The sequence below is a fragment of the Pygoscelis adeliae genome, unplaced genomic scaffold (assembly GCF_000699105.1).
Source record: "Pygoscelis adeliae isolate BGI_AS28 unplaced genomic scaffold, ASM69910v1 Scaffold45, whole genome shotgun sequence".
Lineage (NCBI taxonomy): Eukaryota > Metazoa > Chordata > Aves > Sphenisciformes > Spheniscidae > Pygoscelis > Pygoscelis adeliae.
In genome coordinates this window covers 3,276,372-3,291,544 of record NW_008825114.1, presented here as the reverse complement: position 1 = coordinate 3,291,544, position 15,173 = coordinate 3,276,372, and the positions used below count along the sequence as shown (strand labels likewise).

The following is a 15,173-nucleotide window of genomic DNA, read 5'->3' as shown; positions in this document are numbered from 1 at the left end:
AGCACCCGGTTAACGGTGCTGCAAGCCTCATTAATTCAGGTCTGGAGTGAAGATGATGATGGAAACAGCTTGGTTTGTCTATTTCTTCCTGGCAAATACAGGGTGGGTGAAAACTTCATGATGCTCTTAAAGCTATTAGTGAGAACAGAATGGCTTTCCAAAATGTGCATTTCTCATCATATCCCCTGTAGATGTCTATCCTGTAAAAAATTCATGAGGTTATGGAAATATGAGCAGTTTTTTAGTGGCATTACCTGTGGCCAAAATAATCTTGTATTACCAAGCACAGAGGTAGTTAAAGCAGTAGACATTTATTTTTCTTGTGTTTGATTGTGGTTTTGGGTGGAGTTGTTCAGATAAAGAACTGAAGTCAGATTCTCTTTCGGCAAGTAGCATCATAGCTCTCCTGAATTCTTTTTTTTGGCACATGCATACTCATCTAGTCAAACTGGGTTTAGTTAGTATCTGCCTGGATGCCATATTGGCACTTCAAAAAATATTAGGTGCTACTTGTCATGCAGAAGATACAAAATAAAATAAGAGTATATCAGGATCTTGATAGATTTGTACTATATTTATGAGTTCCTGTTTTAAATAGGTGCATAGATACTGATGTCCATATAAATACAATGAAATTGAAGCCTTGTATATGTTATCATATACTGATATATATCAGCTATGGAAGTGGCCAGTAAGTATCTGTTTTAGACAGCTGAAAGATGACAAATTTTTAAAAAAACTTTTTTAAAGTTGAAATTAAGTTTTAGAAGTTTATTTTTTTCTTCTAATACGAAAGCAGTATTGTTGAAATGGGTTTTTAATATGTATTGTACTTCCATTAACAATAAATAAATGAATTCATTACCCAAAAAATTCTTTGTTCTTGAAATTCAGAGGGCTGTAGTAGGTGTTAGGGGAGATTGACATTATTTAACTAGCTGGAAGTAGAATTGCTACTTTCTAAAACAGAATTTTTAAGTCTTTCGAAAACAAGAAACATAATTGCCTCAATAGAAATAGCTTTTATTATGTTTTAAACTTGGCATGCTTAGGAAAAAAATAGCTATGGTTATTGAACAGGAATTTAAACAAATAGAGTACAAAATATAATTTTGATCTTTTTTCCTCTTTTAAATAACACAGCAGTCTAAAGCTGGTTCTAAGAAGGTCCCAGAAGAGCAGCAAGCTACATATTCTAACGTTTAAGCATGATTTGTGTAACTTACTGTACAAGAGGTTCATTGTTCAATTTGTACAAATTTCACCAGTCATTTTAGTCATCAAATAATAATTTTATAGGTTAGAGGGTAATATCCCAGGTGCAGTGGGGCAGGGAGACCATGACCTGCATTGCCTTACAGTGAGGATTGTTACTTATGTCTAGTTTCTCTGCTGAATACCAAATAAGAGCAGAAGCAAAGTTGGTGCTTTCTTTTTTACATTTGTGTCTAATTTTACAATTTTATGACATCAAAGAATGTGGTGGATCTTTAAAGAAAAAAAAGCTTCCTTTCTAATCATGCTTCTCTTATTAGGCAGATGCTTCTGTTGATAACTGTGAAGATGGGGAGAAATTTAATGTTGAACTCACTAAAAACAACCAGGGATTAGGAATAACTATTGCTGGTTACATTGGAGACAAAACATCAGGTAATGATCAATTCCTGCATTTTTCTATACAATCTGTTGCATATTATGGTGTATGTGCATCAAACACTTAATTTTAGTTTTGGTATTACATTTCTAAGAAAAACCTTGACCATCTAAAACGTTTTTAAAGTTTGCAAAGAAAAAGGAACTGTTTTCCTTTTGTGAGAAGGACATTCAGATTAGAAGCAATTAATTTTATCATAAAATCCCACCTCAGCATTTTTTAATCAATTTTTATATTCAGTCTTGGCTAAAGCTTGTGCTTCTGTTTTTGCAAAACAATTCTAAAATAGATGGAGCCATTTTTGTTGGAACTGGCTGGGCTTTAAAATTACATTTGCATTTTTAAAAGGCTCTTACAAGATAATACATTAGTATTCGGAGTAGTTTTAGGAAGTATTGTTATTTTTTAAACAATTGTATAGTACTGCTGGCAGATCAATAATTCCTTCGTGACCTCTGGATATAATAAATGTTTGTTGACCTCTGGGCTGTTGCAGCCAATAAATAAGTTAATTTAAATAAATAAATGCAACAGTGTTCATGTACAGTTGTGTATTTTTACTTTGTAATTTCCACTAAATTTTTCAGAAAAATGATCCAGAACTCTATTAGGCCTCCCTAGGGGGAGGCAAATGCAATACTGCTAGGAAGGGACAGTTGTTGAATGTGTTGTAAAACTTCTCCGAGAGCTGTTGGCTTGACTTTTACCCATGTTTATATTGTTAGAAAAATGTAAGGATAGATATATCCCACGTTATTGGCAGTTTATAGACATAACTTGTTGGCTTGGGAAGCTGGACTAAATTTTAACAATCTGTTCCATAGGACAGGATGGTCACAGTTTGTGTAAGTTCACTCTTTAGCAGCTTCCAGTTGAATCTTTAAAAGGCAAATTAAATTGTAGAACATGTAATAGATCTAATAGCATATTTTAACTGATTTAGTGTTGGAGTATCACAAATCTTTAATTCTAAATTATTGTGCTCCATGTAACTGCATTAGAAAATATTCTTCCCCTGAGAACTAATGGGGCATCTCAGTTTTGTGGGTTAACACTTAGTTAAAGCCCAACTTTGCTGTCATAGAAGCAGCAATAAAACTACTGGACAGCAAGATCTGCAGCTGAATCTTTAATGAATGACAAATAGCAACTTGTCATGTTACCATACAGTTGTTACAGGATATAAAAACGCTTGGAAGTTACTAAGACTAAGCCGTATAATTATTCACAAAACCTGGTGTGCTGGTTTTGGCTTGCATAGGATTAATTTTCTTCATAGTAGCTGGTATGGGGCTGTGGTTTGGATTTGTGCTGGAAACAGTGTTGATAACACAGGGATGTTTTAGTTACTGCTGAGCAGTGCTGACACAGAGTCAAGGCCTTTTCTGCTTCTCACACCACCCCACCAGCGAGTAGGCTGGGGGTGCACAAGAAGCTGGGAGGGGACACAGCTGGGACAGCTGACCCCAACTGACCAAAGGGATATTCCATACCATATGACGTCATGCTCAGCAATAAAACTAGGGGGAAGGTTGGCAGGGGGGCCGCTGCCCGAGGACTGTCTGGGCATCGGTCAGTTGGTGGTGAGCAGTTGTTTTCATTTGTATCACTTGTCTTTCTTGGGTTTTAATTCTCTCTCTTTGTTATTTTCCTTATTATTATTATTATTATTATTTTATTTCAATTATTAAACTGTTCCTATCTCAACTCTTGAGTTTTTCACTTTTACCCTTCCAATTCTCTTCCCCCGTCCTGCTGACGGGGGGGGAGTGAGTGAGTGGCTGTGTGGTGCTTATTAGTTGCTGGCTGAGGTTAAACCACGACACCTGGGAAAACAATAAATTAAGAAAAAACAGAAAAGAATTGTCAATGTCATGACTTAAATATATTTGTAGTCTTATTCTTCCTAAGCTGAATATAGTCATTAGAGCAAAACATAGATTTAGCCCTCCTTCCTGCTAACTTTTGTCATATTAGGCCCAGTAAAAGATGAGTTTCAGGTCTGCAAAGGCACTAGGGTGTCTTGGCAGCTGTTAAAACCCATTTTGTAGTGGATTATCTTCCCATCAAAAGTATTCATTTAACAGAGTTGGAACATTTGTCGTGAGAACGTAGATTTTGTTAAGATTTCTGATACCAGTGTTACAGGCCTGTGATCCTCAGACCTGATTTCATTCCAGTTCATGCTAGTATTTTTATTGATTTCATGTATACTATGCAAAATGTGCATGTAGGAACTCCATAGATTTTCACTTTACTGAGCTGCTGAATTTGTTTCAAATTCCAGTGTGTTTTTCCTGAAATGGATTTCCTCTTGTAAAATGTCCCTTCTGTAGGTGTTTTATATATATGACTTTTCCTTCTGATTCAAAATCAGTAACTGTCTAAAATGGTTCTGTTTTGGGGTTTGGGTTTTTTTTTCTTTTGTGTTTTCTTTTTTTATTGGATCAAATACTGACTTGCAGCTGTAGTTAAAAGCTGGTTCAAATGTAATTTGTAGTCCTGCTTGCTTATAATTTTCTGCATTTGGTTATCCAAGTGTGCATTTTCTTAAGCAGTTATTAAGTACATAGCAAATACAGAATTTACCAGGTTAGTGTACTCAAACTGACTTTTCTGTCCTGCAGTTTTACATCTGACCAAGAGTAAGAGATAAATTTTTTGTCAATATTGGTTTCAACATTTAGATTAAAATAAGTTAGAGTATTTCTTCTTTTGCAGCAAGAAGGGGAATTCGGCGTTGTAAGACTTTGAATGAGATCTGGTGCAGTGCAAGCTGACATTAATCAGGCTCATCCTTTAGGAAAATAATAATACATTTGTTTTACTTAAAGCATATACTTTCTTGATGATTCTTTCCTTATCTTACGTGGAGATTGTGTTTTCTTTCTTTTTCTCCCTTTGGCCGGTGGCATTATTTGGAGATTGTTGCATTAATTAAATTGTTTCTTAATAAATTAGTTAATTTAGTTTTCTCTGTTTCTTCATCCCAGAACCTTCTGGTATCTTTGTGAAAAGCATTACAAAAGGCAGTGCTGTTGAACACGATGGCAGAATCCATGTGGGAGATCAAATTATAGTTGTAAGTAAACAGAAAGAAATGAGATCACTTGTCTGCAAAACTCCACTTCTTTAAGTTGTGAAGAGATGCTCATATACTATGTGTTTAAAACATTTAGGATTGGTGTTGAAATGGTGAGTCCTTTTTTGACTGAGTATTCGATCACATTATCTTTCTGATTACGCTGCTTGTGTGTAACTTGTGTTTCTCAAGAAAATCTGTGTTGTATGTGTGTATCTTATCAGTAGGAGCTTTGAGACTGCTTAGTAAAGGCAAAGTTTCAGTTTGATTCAAATTAAGCAACTGTGTTCAAAATGATTTTTAAAAGTATGTCATTAAAGTTTTAGATGCTCAGAGAAAGAAGAAAATACTTTCATGCCTAAAGTGTTAATTGTGTGGTGAAAATCAGGTCATGAATGCAGGAACCGTGTTTTTGTGGCTGTCATAGATCTGGCCTTGAATTTGTGCGAAGGCAGCACTAAGAACAGGTTATGGTCTCTCTCCCAGTACAAATGTGCCTGCATGTTTGTATGTGGAAGTATATATGTTTTTTATAATGATGTAAATGCTGAGTACAAATGGCTAAAATTGATTATTTCAAAGTTTGATTTCTTCTTCTACTGCAGATGCAGAAGGAGAAGAAGATTTGAGTGACCTCACACAAAAGAATAATAAACTTTTTAAAATAGAGTTTGCTTAAATGTGGAGGAAAAATTAAATAACCCCAGCTCATTTTTAATTATATTTAGAAGAGCACCAGAGTTGGAAGAAGTTCAGAGAGGGGCAACAAAACGATTAAGGGTCCAGGGGGAGTCATTCTTCATGCAGGAGGAATTAAAATAATGGAATATGTATGTTTTATAGATAGACTGAAACAACTACAGGAGTCAAGGAATATAGTATTTTTAGAGGTATTTCAGAAATTCAAGGTGCTGAGGGGTGAGACAGAGAAAGAATAGGATAATATGGAGTTTGCAGGGAGAAGGAGAATAAAAAGCGGAGTGTACTAGGGATAATGCGATGAAATTGAGCAACGCCAAAGTCTTGAGTCCCAGAAGAAAACCCTGAGTTAATGAGGTAATGGGGTTGCTTCAAACAGAAGAGGCCAAAATCTTGTTCTTTAGAATATTAAAATGACAGACCAGAGAGAACATCTGGCTAGCTGGGACAGTGTTTGATCAGGAAATTGGACTTCACGGTGTTCAGTAGTAGACTTCACTGTGTCTGACGTTACCTGGCCTCAGAACGGCTGCGCTCTGTAGTTCTTTCTACCACAGTGGACGGATGTGTCTCCTCACCCGTTCCTCCCCAGCTCTCCCAGCCATGGCTGTGTTGGTTTATTCACCCAGTATTTTCTCCTCAGCGGTGGGGATGGCTGAAGTGGTTGAGCAGGCAGGCTGCACAATGTGCCCAGCACAGCGTGTGCTGTGTCCTCTCCCACCTGGTAAAGCAGATCTGCCTGGCCCCGCTGTGGTGGGCACCCAAAGCACTTCTCCCCAGTTTGCTGTGGTACTGGTTGTTACCTAGCTGTGGGGTACTCCAGTGAAAGTGCTTAGTGTATCCAATGTTGTTAAGTCATCCAGGTTTTTGTTCTCGTCCCTCCGCTTGCTTTGTGCTCAGGCTAACAAATGCTGAGAGCTCACCATATTATTTTGCCCTAGACGTTTTTTTTTCTGTGTGGTGTTTTGTGGGCTGAAAAGCTGCTTAATCCTGCAGGTGGATGGAACAAATCTTCAGGGTTTTACTAACCAGCAGGCAGTTGATGTTTTGCGGCACACGGGACAAACGGTTCGTCTCACTTTGATCAGAAGAGGGCTTAAGCAGGAAAATCATATTCAGCCCCAGGAGGACTTCAGTGCTGCTGTTGAAAAGGACTTACTGTTCCAAACAATGGATAGTAGCACAGCCAAAGGTAATTAAAACTGGCTTTGCTTTAAAGTTGGCTTGAAACATTTTGCTTCTCAATTGCAAACTGGAAATAAAATGGGCCAGATTCATTCCGGGTAGCTATTACTGATGGCAGAGCTGCTGTACATGAGCAGAGAATTTCATCTACTATGGTTTGATTAATCTGTTAGACACAGTGGTATTACTTGCTACATTTTCAAAGTGAGTGTTGAAAGCTCTGCACTGCATTGCACTTCTGGCTGAATTGCTTCAAGACTTTGATCCTGCAAATCTTCAAATGGTAAGAAGGCAGTGAATGTTTATTCGTGCTCAAGGGTGAGAGCTGCATTCAAGAGCGAGCAAAGAGATACCCTCCACAATGAGCAAAAGCAAGTCTCAGTTCCTTTCGCTCTTGTGTGTCAGTGTCACAAGCTTGAGGTATGAGAGGAGTGGCCTATATCTAGAGGTTATTAATAATCTGATAAACTATATATGTGTACAAAGTTCAGAAGCCAATGACCATATTAATTTTGCTGCTGCTGAGATGAGATTAGTGAAGCTTAATCTTATACTGTGCACATCTTGAAGTATATGTGCCAGATCTTGAAAGTGTTTGAACAGAGTGTCTGCACAGAGGCTGGATGCACAAACAGATTTTTTTCAGCTACTTGTGTTATAGGTTGATGTCAGCAGAAATATGTCACAACTCATAGACTGAGGCATAATCCCCACCTCGCACAAAATTTTGAATGACCCAGTAGAATGTTATCTGTATGGCATCCTCTCATTCTCACGTTTAGCAAAAATTACAGAGGAAATGCTCAAAGGTGCTGTTTCTCCAGCCTAGGGGTGTCAAGACAGCTGACAGCCAGCAACATACCTAACAGAACTCTGTGGTAGGAGAGGCTTTCTACAAGTGAAAAGTCTGTCAGGTATGCAGGTCTCCAAGTCTGTAGCATTTTTGTTTTTCAGTGTCAGCTTCCTGAATTGCACAAAGGAAAGAAGAGGAAGGAAAAAAGTCGGTAATACAAGGGTGCTAAAGAGTGTTACATTTACATGTTTTCCAGTAACTTTTCTTTCAATCATAGAGATGCAGCTACTGATAGTTGTGCTTTTTCTGTCTTGTTTCATTGAAAAATTCACTGGAGAAGGCAAAACATTAACAGAGGAGAAAATGTCTTTAAATTACGGCATTTCTTGGGCCCCTTATGCCAGATTCCATTTGCCAAATATGGATTCTCTGAAGTCCAGTGAAAAAGAGAGTCAGTGCCCTGAGGCATGCCTGTGAGCTTCATGAATATTGCAACACATAAAATAGCTGAAAAGGCTTCTTCTTCTTTTTCCAGATAACAGTGAAATAGAACAGGGCTCCCCATCACTGCCATGCAGTGCCAGTGTGGTAAATATCGAAGAGGACATGAAACAACAGGAAACAGGTTTGCAACATTTAATACTTTATTCTGTGAAAATGCACTTGGGTGTGCATACACAAAGATCGGGTGTTTTGTGTGCCTTTCCATCTCCTCTGTGCTACGTAGCTGAGGTACAGCTAGAAAGTGAAAGTAATCATACATGTGAGCATGTACTCGAGTGCTGTAAGATCAGTGACCGCTGTATGTCTCTGAAAATAATTGTATGTTAAAGATGTCACATGAAGCAGTCTGCTTTTGCTACATGCTCAGCCCTCTTTTTAGTCTAGTTTTGTATTTCTACTCTTTATTCTAGTTGTGTATTAAACTTCTTCCCTTCTCATTCCCCAACATGCCTTAGCTTTCTAGCCCAGCTGCAGTTCCAGGACTTCTACCTCTTCTGATAAACTTCCTTTTCACGAATTCCTGAGCTTGCATTCATTTCAATCTGTGTTCTCTGATAATATTTGAAATTCAGTCAGTTCTGGTGCACTGATATGCTCTGACATTTCCCATACTCTTTGTGGAAATTCTTATTTTCTAATGGGTATTTTCCTTTCCCTCTCGAGCTGTTAGGGCGCTGTGGTGCATTTCAGAAGTCCTATGTCATGATATGTTTTCCAGATTGAGACAGCACTTGATGTGTTTCCTAACGTTGTCCTGCTTCCAGAGCTAGAGGGGAACTGAAAAGCATCACCCATATGAGTTCTGTAATACATATATTTTCATAACTCATGCTTTCCATTATCCTGGATAGCTGAAAAAAAAATTAACACCTTTCCTGCAGATACTGCAAGGTCTCTGCTGTGGGGAAAGTATTGTAATACTTGAATGCCACATAACACCTGGCTTTATTTTTAGTAATGTTTCTGAGCAATGACTAGATTTAAAACACTGTCTGAGGCTGTTAGTCACTTTAAATTCTTACTAAAAGTCAGTGGGAGTTGGGAACTTAATCTTGCAATGAAGATTTTAGTCTTCACCTGAGATGAGCATTCAGTCCTGAAGAGTTTATTTTGATACTTACTGTAGGCACAGCACAGACCATGGACCTTGAATATGTAGGGTCCTGTTAAATCTGCTGTGTTTGCTGACTGTTGTATCTAAATACTGCTTTTTATTGTTTCCTGTCGTAGAATCTAAACAGTGTGAATGAAGGGAAAATGAGCAGGAGGAAATAATTTCTGTTTTTTCAACCTGCAGATAAACTTTCAATCAAGTTAAGAGTTGCTGCAGTTTGCTGCCTAGCTTGTCATTGTAGTTTTCACAGCATCATTGCTTTTCTCTGCTCCTTCCCTTCCAATTTCATTTCTGCTCTTTAGCTATTACAATTGTTTCTCATTGTATGTGTGCATGTATGTGAATCTAACAAAAAAAAAAAAAAAAGAGTTAGGGCTTGAGTTCTCTCACTAAGACCCCCTATGGCCTACAGTTTCAAAAACATCTTTTACAGTTGTGCTCATAGTTTTGACAAAAGTACAAAACCTCCAGATTTTGTTTGAAAACCTTCCTTGGACACTCTCTGTAAAATGCAGGGTCTGTTCAAAAGGATCAATATGCAGTATCACATATGTAAGAATTTCGGCCATCCCCCTGAATCAATCTGATCAGCCCACATACAGTCTGGTTTAACAGATGCCTGGAGTATGCATGTAACTTTTTCATTTGCCTTGTGCCCATTATCTTGTAAAGTTGCATTGAATTCACTCAGCACTGAGGCTAGTTTAAATATGTGTCCTTTCTTCCCAGCCATTCACACCAAACTTTTTGACTGAACTTCCTGTCTTTCAAAATACACAGTTAGTTTTGCAGGGGGTGGGATCTAATATTATTTTGCAAGGTTTTCCTCTGGTAAACCCAAGCCCGGTGAGACAAAACAGGTTGTGTTTTCAGTCTTATTTAGGAGAGTTCTGGCATCACAGGAATGATTGTGTAGTCTTGCGTGGTCCATATACTTTATCAGTTATAGGAATAGACAGGATGTTTTACTTTTTTGTCACAGTAATCTCAGACATAACTTTTAGATTTCCAGCTAACTACTACAGAGGCAGCAGCTATGAAGGCAAAGTGGCAGAGGATTATGGGTTCGAATTATGAAATAGTGGTAGGTAAACTTTGATTACTATTACTAACTGCCCTTTGATCTGTATTATGTTGCTAACATACAGATACAAATATGTTTGTATTAAATTTGTTCCTTTATTTATAAAAATCATACATATACTTCTTAATATGTTGAGATTATTTTTATTATAAATTTTGAATATAGATATATGTTTTTCTGTATTGATTTTAGCAAAATAATCACAGGCTTCTTAGGTTACTGTGCCTGTGAGTATTGTTTCACAGATTTCCTAGCTTCAAGAGGATAAATGTGCATTAGAGGAAAAAATAATATTTAAGCTCCCTTCATTAGCCAGAAGCTAATGCTTGAAATGTCCTACCCATTCTGCATCCTGAATGAATTGTTTGATGTAATGATCTAAATAACGCATAGGATATTTACTGTAGGTACAGTTGAAAAGCAGTATCTGAGTTTAGGACTTTATTTCAAAATTATATGCCAGAGCTGTAGTCTCTGCAAAATTATGTATTATTAGATATATTGTTGTCATACACAGTTCCCACTTGTTTATGGTGAAGTGGTATGTGATCAAAGTTTCAGTTTTTACTTGACTGTCCCCTGATCCAAACATTTGTCACATTTTTACACAAATGCATTGCAGAGCCTCTTCCCCATCTGGCATAGGTTATATTGGATTGGGCTGTGTTTCAGTTTCTGTGCTTAAGGGGCTTTTCTTGTTGTTCTGCTTAAGAGTCTGAAGCACCACATAAAGGCAGGTAAAAGAGTAGGTCTGTGATGCTGACTTTCTATAAACATGCATGGGGTGACATAGTCGTGTTACTCCGGACAGGCTGTTTTGGCCTGTTGTGGTTCCTGGATAACACTCTGTGAATCCATAACAGTAGTTTCCTTTCCAGAATACTATTTTGTGATTGTGTAACTTTTCACTAAATGTAGCCTGCAGATTTTAGGTTTTATCTGGTATTTGTTTTCCTTCTCAGTGCTTTTCATCTTATGGGGAAGTTAAAGTTGGATTCTTTCTTTTAAGCTGCAGTTTTTATTTCCCTCAGTGCTGTTGAAAAACCTAAGCTAGTAACTTTGGATGCTTTTGCAGTTTAAAAGTCTGCATTACACAGACAATATTTCTGGTTTCTCACTTCTGGAATATTCACCTCATTGTATGTAAATTGAAATGCAAAGTAACAGGTACAGATGTAAATACGTCAGAAGTAACGATTTCTTAATCTTTTTTTAGGTGGCTGTCGTTAACAAATTTAGCGAAAGCAGTGGGTTAGGCATAAGCCTTGAAGCTACAGTGGGACATCATTTCATCAGATCTATCTTACCGGAGGGGCCAGTGGGACGGAGTGGCAAGCTGTTCAGTGGAGATGAGCTGCTGGAAGTAAGGAAAAATAACTACTTTATCTTATCCTGCATTCAGTAAGATTTTTGAGCAGTGACTTGCTTCTCACAGGTTATGACTTTGGGAATGTAGCATATGTAACTGCATACCAGCTGTAACCAGAAGTGCTTGAACAGTCACTTCATATGTACTTATACATATTTATATGAATGCATATGTTTACATGCATTTCTCAGCTGATAGCTGATGTTTTCAGATATGGTTCAAGGTCACCAAAAAAGAATACCTAGCAAAAGCATTAAAATTTAATAGGAATATCCCTACACAGTGAAGGGACTAAACACCTGTTTGCTTTTCTAAACCATTTTCTTGTAACTAAAATGTGAATTTGGTTCACATGAATGCAAGAAACATGAAGTGACAGAGTATGTGGTGTTTGTAGGGTGGTGTCACGCAATTTACGAGACTATCCATTCAGTTCAAAACTTATCTTGGTGCTCATTCTGAGCACCAAATTTAGCAGAAATTAAGGGTTGACAACGTCCATTAGCAGGGGTTTTTTTGTTGTTTTTTTTTTTTAAATCAGGTGATTAGTGGGTTGGGCTTTTGTTTTCTACCCATTTTTGTTCATTGTACTTCTAAACACTGTATATTCTTTATTTATTGAGGTGAATGATATCTCTTTGCTTGGAGAAAATCACAAGGATGTGGTCAATATCTTGAAAGAACTGCCTATTAAGGTGACAATGGTGTGCTGTCGTCCAGTAGCTCCCCCCATCACTCACCCAGAAGTACTGGAGAGTTTAAGTCTATCCGAGGTTCAGCTCACAGAAAAGGTATTTTGTCTTAAAAAAATCACTGAGAAAATGGTCATTTCCTTGAGAAAAAACATAAAGTTCTCATAAAAGATTAGAAAATACATTTTAATATTTTAGGACTTGGAACCAGATAAATTGAAAAAGGCAAATTATGTTCATCAACCGTACTTTAGGGCAACCAGAAGGTGTCAATCCTGGTAGTTCATCGGCAGAAATATTCTGGGATGCAGGTCTGTCTACCCAAGTACTTAACTTGTGTTCTGCAGGTAGACTGCAGGTGTATGGCAAACTGAACTGTGTGTTCTTTAGAATCTGAATATATTTAATCTGGTTTCAAACTTTGCTTTCTGGGTTTGTGTTGTGCAGAGCTGGCACAACACACTGGCAGACACAATTCTGCACTGATAAGTGCAAAGCTCTGGGCAGCCTGATGTACTAAATATGTAGGAATAGTCTGCCGTGTACTGTACAATGCAATAGCATTTGTATGAAAAGAGGCAGTTAATTCTGAGTTCTGCACAAGGCACCAAATTCAGCTTATTGTTGCTAAGCTTTTCTATGAAACCAAGGGGAGAGAACAACATATATGTGTGTGTATGTATGTGTGTCTGTTTTCTTTCTTTAAATGTTCTGATTCCTGTCAGTGCTACTATGTTTAGATCAAGGCATATTTTTAGGCATGCCGTTTAATGACAGATATTTCTGTATGTTTGTATACATGTACTAATGAAGTTTTCTGAAGTTGTTAGTTTGACAGAAATTCAATTTTGTAAATATTTTTCCAGTGAGTACTTTCATATACTTGCAGCATAGCTATTTTGTTACAAGGATATGTGAATTCTGTGCTAGCTTTATCAGACTTGTTAACTCTGCTGAGTGCTTGCACTTTATCTGCGTTTAGAGAAACATCACTTTGTTTTTATCTTGTTCTTGGTGAACAGAGTTTTGTCTCTGCAGATTCACAGACATTTACATTTTACTGGTGAACATGCACTGTTTTTCTCAGGCTCACATAGAACTTGGATTCATTGGCTCCTCGGACACAGAGGGAACGGCTTTGGAAATAACTGACGAGGGTCAGAGTGTGGAAGAGGTGCAAAGCTCATCTTTGGCAATGTGGGAAACAGAAGTACAGCACATTGAGCTCGAGAAAGGGAGTATGGGACTTGGATTTAGCATATTGGACTACCAGGTAACTTCTGCACTCCTTTCTTTGAGTAGAGGACAAAATACTTTTTGTTGTTTGGATCTCGCAATATGGTCTAAATACATATTTTAAGTGTAAATGTTAATGGAAACCAAGCGATAGAGTAAAGCTAAATGGATGTCACTACTGGTAGTATCCCAATAGCTACATTACTTATTCCTCTTACTGTATTTAGACTACAGGTTCTAATGATAATGGTTATACTGGTCCAGAAAAATATGTAATCCATAATATACCAGGGGCTTCAGAAAGCTCATCTGCTAGCGCCCCAGGGGCAATGAATGTTGTAGTCAGAATATTGAGGCATTTAGCCGTGTGTTTTGCACCTGCAGTGAGGTGCTTAGGGCAAGATCCAATAAAGGACTTAGGTGCTTAAAGCAGGATTTACTAAAATCCAGAACTGCAATTCTGAAATCCCTTGCTTAGCTGCTGTCTGTCCAGGACGTGCCTGAACATCCCCATTCATTTTGTGTTTGACTTCAGAATTCCTGGGTATCTCAAGCTGTGATTCTTGGTGTGTCCCAGTGAACAGCTCAGTGCCTGTCTCCTGCCTGCACTTGGTCAGGATTCCAGAACAAATGTTCCTCCTGTTCCCAGTTGTCACAGTGGATAATTTTTAATCGTTCAAAGTCAAGTAATTTCTCCCTGTGGTCTGCATAGGCTTTTCCTCAGCTGTTTGGTGGTGCTGTAAGATGCAGTCTCCTCCCAGGTCTCTGCTGGGAGAGGAGACCCTTGTCCCTAAGAGTATATGCATTTGCATCTGGAGGTCACTTCCAGGTGGAAATTATGCCCACAGGGCGCTGTTTAGAATTAATCTATGCCTCAGTAGTATTTTGCATTTGCACACTGATAAAGGTGAAAAGCAATGTAGTTTAATAATCTGAAGCATAAAGGCATAGTCAAGTATCTGTTTTACGAAACAGTGATCACTCTTTAATGTGTTGCTCATGATGCTCTGCAGTGAGACGCCATAGCTGAGCCTGAGTATTTGGAGTCCACGTCAGCACAAAGTAAAGCACGTTTTTGCTTCAGCCTCTTCTGAAGCATTGACACAAATGGTGGTTGCCTATGTGGTTAGTTACTGAATTTTGTTTATGGATGGTAATACTGAAGGGTTGTGGGAAGTACCTTAAATTGTTTCATATATTTTGCAAATATGAATTTGATTATATCCTACAGCTGTAGTCAGCGTTCTGAAACTTACCTTTTTTTTCGATGTTATAATATTTGTGATTTTGCCTATGTTCTCTCCTTTGAGATGTGGTTAAAACATTTCATTTTGTCACTGAAGTTTCTGCTTTCATCTAGGACTGTGAACAATAAGTTTACAGTGAGATTTATCTTCATATTTTGCTGTTTCCATCAAATTTTCAATTAATTTTCAATGAACAGTGACTAAAATTAAGGACAGTTATGTTCATACTCATACATTCCTCATGTTTTATATGATGGCAGGCCTGTAGGAAAGTCTACGTAAATTCTTAACCCAGGGAAGACTATCACATACACTAGAGAGGTGATTTTTTTCAAAAAATATGTCATGCAGTGTCATCTAAAGTGACAGTGTAAATACTTGTTGTTAAATTAGTGAGGAAGATGTCAGTGTTAGGGCTTAAGCACTATCTCCAGCAATGCTAGGTGTATTTCCACTTTTGAAGTGTTTTATTGCTCTATGGCATTCTTACTGCATTAACTGCCATGAAATGCTA

The 15,173-nt window shown here is 37.7% G+C and overlaps 1 protein-coding gene across 1 annotated transcript in view; it reads left to right on the top strand.

Annotated features, from left to right (window-relative positions):
* MPDZ (multiple PDZ domain protein) overlaps positions 1-15,173 on the top strand; it is an 88,124-nt gene that overhangs the window by 17,116 nt on the left and 55,835 nt on the right. The window contains exons 8-15 of the mRNA XM_009328157.1: positions 1,536-1,650; positions 4,648-4,736; positions 6,432-6,627; positions 7,949-8,038; positions 10,036-10,115; positions 11,332-11,478; positions 12,108-12,275; positions 13,264-13,449. Of these exons, the coding sequence (XP_009326432.1) occupies positions 1,536-1,650; positions 4,648-4,736; positions 6,432-6,627; positions 7,949-8,038; positions 10,036-10,115; positions 11,332-11,478; positions 12,108-12,275; positions 13,264-13,449 (1,071 nt within the window). The remainder of the gene's footprint in view (positions 1-1,535; positions 1,651-4,647; positions 4,737-6,431; positions 6,628-7,948; positions 8,039-10,035; positions 10,116-11,331; positions 11,479-12,107; positions 12,276-13,263; positions 13,450-15,173) is intronic.